Source organism: Vigna angularis, chromosome 1, assembly GCF_016808095.1.
Source record: "Vigna angularis cultivar LongXiaoDou No.4 chromosome 1, ASM1680809v1, whole genome shotgun sequence".
Classification (NCBI taxonomy): Eukaryota; Viridiplantae; Streptophyta; class Magnoliopsida; order Fabales; family Fabaceae; genus Vigna; species Vigna angularis.
In genome coordinates this window covers 43608785-43612658 of record NC_068970.1, presented here as the reverse complement: position 1 = coordinate 43612658, position 3874 = coordinate 43608785, and the positions used below count along the sequence as shown (strand labels likewise).

The 3874-nt window shown below is 34.7% G+C and overlaps 1 protein-coding gene across 1 annotated transcript; it reads left to right on the top strand.

The window, feature by feature from the left end:
- The first annotated feature begins 1320 nt into the window (after positions 1 to 1320).
- Positions 1321 to 3278, top strand: LOC108319713 (protein XRI1). The gene is made up of 5 exons (XM_017550939.2): positions 1321 to 1606; positions 1716 to 1888; positions 1999 to 2092; positions 2336 to 2500; positions 2790 to 3278. Exons 1-5 carry the CDS (start codon positions 1492 to 1494, stop codon positions 3068 to 3070), a joined length of 828 nt encoding a protein of 275 aa, XP_017406428.1. The 5' UTR covers positions 1321 to 1491; the 3' UTR covers positions 3071 to 3278.
- Positions 3279 to 3874: the final 596 nt, after the last annotated feature.

Below are 3874 nucleotides of genomic sequence, written 5' to 3'. Positions count from 1 at the left end.
AAATTGAGGTGTAATTATATATATATATATATATATATATATATATATATATATATATTTATTTATTTAATTTAAAGAAGAATGGCGAAAAAGAAAAGCGTTAAAATTGAGATGATGAGTAACTACTCGTCAAAGTCCTAGCACTCGATTTATCTTTTTAGGGTTCTGGTATGTATTTTGATTCCTCTTTATTTTTTTTTTCTTGTTCTTCTTTAATGCACGATATTAAATTAAGATATTTAAAGCAAAATGGGATGATTCGAACCTAAAAGAAATTATTCCTCTACTTTCTTTTTCCTTTGAATAGCAAGCAATTAAAAAAACCCCATGCTGTGATTAAGAATTCAATGGGATAAATTTCTGGTTTCCATAAATGCCTGAACTAAGTAAAATATTTGAACGCCATAATTGCTTGCCTGTTTCATCTAACACTCAAGTTGATATATAGTACCCAGGAAACAGTTGCTGGGAATGTAAATGGACATTGTACTTTTGAAAACTTCAATGAATTCAAATTTCCTCCACATGTTTTCATTCTGACTCAAAACATTTTACTTTTAATTGTGTACCTGCCTTGTACTACTTATGCAGGTCCAACCAAGTTCATGCCCTTAGGAGCTGTTAATGCTAATTCATCTTCTTTATTGAACTCCAGTTTCATTTATGCATCCAAGGTGTATGAATTAAAACCTATTTTTTTTACCAATTAAAAGTAAGAATAATAGGAAGAAAAAGACATGGTGAGTGGAGAAAGGTTCTGTTAGATTGTGAGTGCATCCATCAGTATCCACACAAACTACAATGCCTGTCTGTGTGTAACAAAATTCCACACAATATTGAACCATTGAAGCAACCCTGGGATGAAAAAAGGTGGTCCCTAAGACCAAACCCATGATTTAATTCATCTTCTTCTTCAACTCATCTTTTTTAACCTTTCATGGGCCCCTCAACAGCATGCCCTCTGGTGGGACCCTTTTGTTATATGACACCCACCAAGTTGATTTTCCATGTGGTGGAAGATATGACCCCCACAATGAGTGAGAGAATGTGCAAGAGAAGAAAAAAAAAATGCCCCATTGGAGAAACGGTTGGTAACCATACCATACAAAGGGTCCAGGAAGAAAAACACAAAAGGAAAAGCTGAAATTTGAATTATGTCTCTTTGGGGGCATGTCTTTTCCACACCCTTGCTTTACATTTAAGAGCAGAAGCACAATATGATAACCTTTGTAATTATTTAGTCCCCCACATATATAACCAAGGAAATAAATTTTAAAAAACTAAAGTGAACACAAACACATTTTCAGAATCCCAAGGAACATCCACTTTTCTCCTCACCCTGCGTTGACTGACTCATACTACTACTATTCCTACTCTTTCTTAAACTCATCCCTGCTTTTCTGTTTTCTTCCATAACTTGTACATAAATAGACCCTTCTCATCATTTTTTGTTGCTATCAACTCACACTGTGTAGTATACCTTGTTACAAAATGAACAATCTTCATTCCCTAGCTTACACTGCTGCTACTACTAGCCTCTGTGGTTCTTCCCTAGGTTGGGATTATCACAACCTTGGAGTTCTCAACGCGGACAAAATGTCTTTAAGTACTATACTTTTCTTTCTCTTTATATTTCTACCTTCTTGGATAACGATATGAATGCAAATAACTAGCTAAGTGTTGCAATGCAATGATTGATGATATTCAATATGCAGTGGAAGCTATGGAGGGAAGTACACCATCACTCTCCCCTCAACATTCTGATTTCTCAACTGGGTATCTCGAAGATGCTTTGATTGAATCATGTGAACGTTCCAAACGTAGACGCTTGCTGCCATGTACTACTGCTGATGAGCATAGCATGAGTTTCATAGATGACCTTGAGCAGGTACAGAATTAACCATGTATACTCTTTGTTTTAGTTTTTCTTTAGATCAGTTTGATTTTCTCTTGTTCTTTGGTTGAGGCTGAATATACATAATGATTTCTTCACTTTAGAGTTTCTGGAACTTCAACCCCTTATGGCACCAACCAGTGGAGAACTTCAACTTCTACTGCATGAACCAGATAGAAAGGTTTTGTGGATTTTCAGGTATATATATGTCATATATGCACTGATTACTACACGAGCTCTTAATGATATGGTCAGTTTGGTTCAGAATGCTATAATTCCAAACCAAACACTGAACAATATAAATAATGCTGTTACCTTTGTAATTAAGTTATTGAGAAAAGGGGTCCCAGAGAAAAATAAAAAGAATGAAGGAAAAATGTGTTGATGATTGTGCTGTTACTTGTACCCTTTTTCTAATGTGAAATATCTGAATTATTGTAGATGAACTTATAAGCACATCAAGGAGCGAGGAAGCAAACATTCTTCTAGCAGATTCTAAAACACCGGAAGAGACAATATCAGCCTCTGAATCTTTAAATTCATCCTCATCTTCTTACAAACAACCGGTGACATGCAAAACCACAGACCCCACAGTAGCCCCAACAGGTACTATATTCTCCTTTTCTCTTCTAACTATTATAATATATAAGGAAAGGGAAAAACTTACATAGTTGTTTTTTGGTGTTTTCCTTCTATCAGAATTGGAGTTTTATTTATTTCTGAGCAATAAAAGTTTGCTTTAAAAATTAAAATATATGACTGATACAAAACTCCAATTGTAATCCAATAACAGCATCAGAAAGAAGTATATGGAAACCTGAAAGTGTATCGAAGTTTTGTCCTAATATAGATTTGTTTGTATTAAGACATGAATAAATGGTTATTGTATGAACAGGAAGTGATGAAATGGGGAACAAAAAGGTGGTAACAAGAGTGGTGTATCCATTTGCAATGGTGAAGCCAGGAGGTAGGGAAGGTGATGTGACATTAAATGACATAAATGAGAGGATCCTAATGCCTCCTACAAGGCCAGTGAGGCATCCAGTTGGGGACTTTGCATGTCGGCCATGCGTGTCCGCAGAGGGTCCAGGCCTTTCAGGGAAAGCAGTGGTGGCCCTTACTAGAATTCACACACAGGGAAGAGGCACAATCACTATTATCAGAACCAAGGGCTAAACAATATTCAGCAGTGTTGTGTTATGGCTTGCTTGCTTGCTTGCTTGGCTAGCACCTATCTAGCTTTTACTTCAAGCAGCTTTTTGAGCCTGATTTGCTTTGTTTTCATCAGTCCTTCTTCCAATTGTAAAGATGGAAAGCGATATCTATGTATGTGCATACACCTTATATAATACTTGAATCTTATGTTAAAGCTGTTCTTCTCAGAGATTCTGGCCAAACCTTACAATTATTTGATTTGAGTGTTGTCCTAGTTGCTACTACCCAATGATAATGATAATAGTAATAATAACATAAAAATGAATATACAAGAGAACAGGGGATGAAAAAACAAATAATCACAGAGAGGATAGCACAATGAAATTAAGGTTTTCTGCCACTGGTTAGGACTTTTGATCTTTGACAAAGACACAACAGTAGATGCCATTGTTTCTGCATCCTTGGAAGTATATGTGTGTCTTGTATATTATGTGGTTAATTGAAGTAAGGTGCAAGAGGAAAAAATATATACATTTCACACCGCACAAATTTTAAAATTAAATTTACATTAAGATATATAAATGAATAATTTGATCTCTGAATGCAAGAAACACTGTCAATTTAGTTCTTGAAACAACAAAAATCTGATTTGGTCTCTGAAAAATGAAAAGATTAATTTTTTGAATATTATATTTTAATTACAAAATGATCTCGAATTTAGTGTCAATTTGACCTTGAAATTATATTTTAATAAAAAAAGTTATCTCATGAAACTTAACAGCAGCAAAGAGTTGTGAGATTTTTTGCACATTTAGGTATTAAATT

Excerpts from the sequence above, each read along its gene's own strand:
- LOC108319713 (XM_017550939.2), top strand. The coding sequence starts at position 1,492 with ATGAACAATCTTCATTCCCTAGCTTACACTGCTGCTACTACTAGCCTC. Across the intron at positions 1,607-1,715 it reads CGCGGACAAAATGTCTTTAA|TGGAAGCTATGGAGGGAAGT; the intron begins GTACTATACTTT and ends TTCAATATGCAG. Across the intron at positions 2,093-2,335 it reads AAGGTTTTGTGGATTTTCAG|ATGAACTTATAAGCACATCA; the intron begins GTATATATATGT and ends GAATTATTGTAG.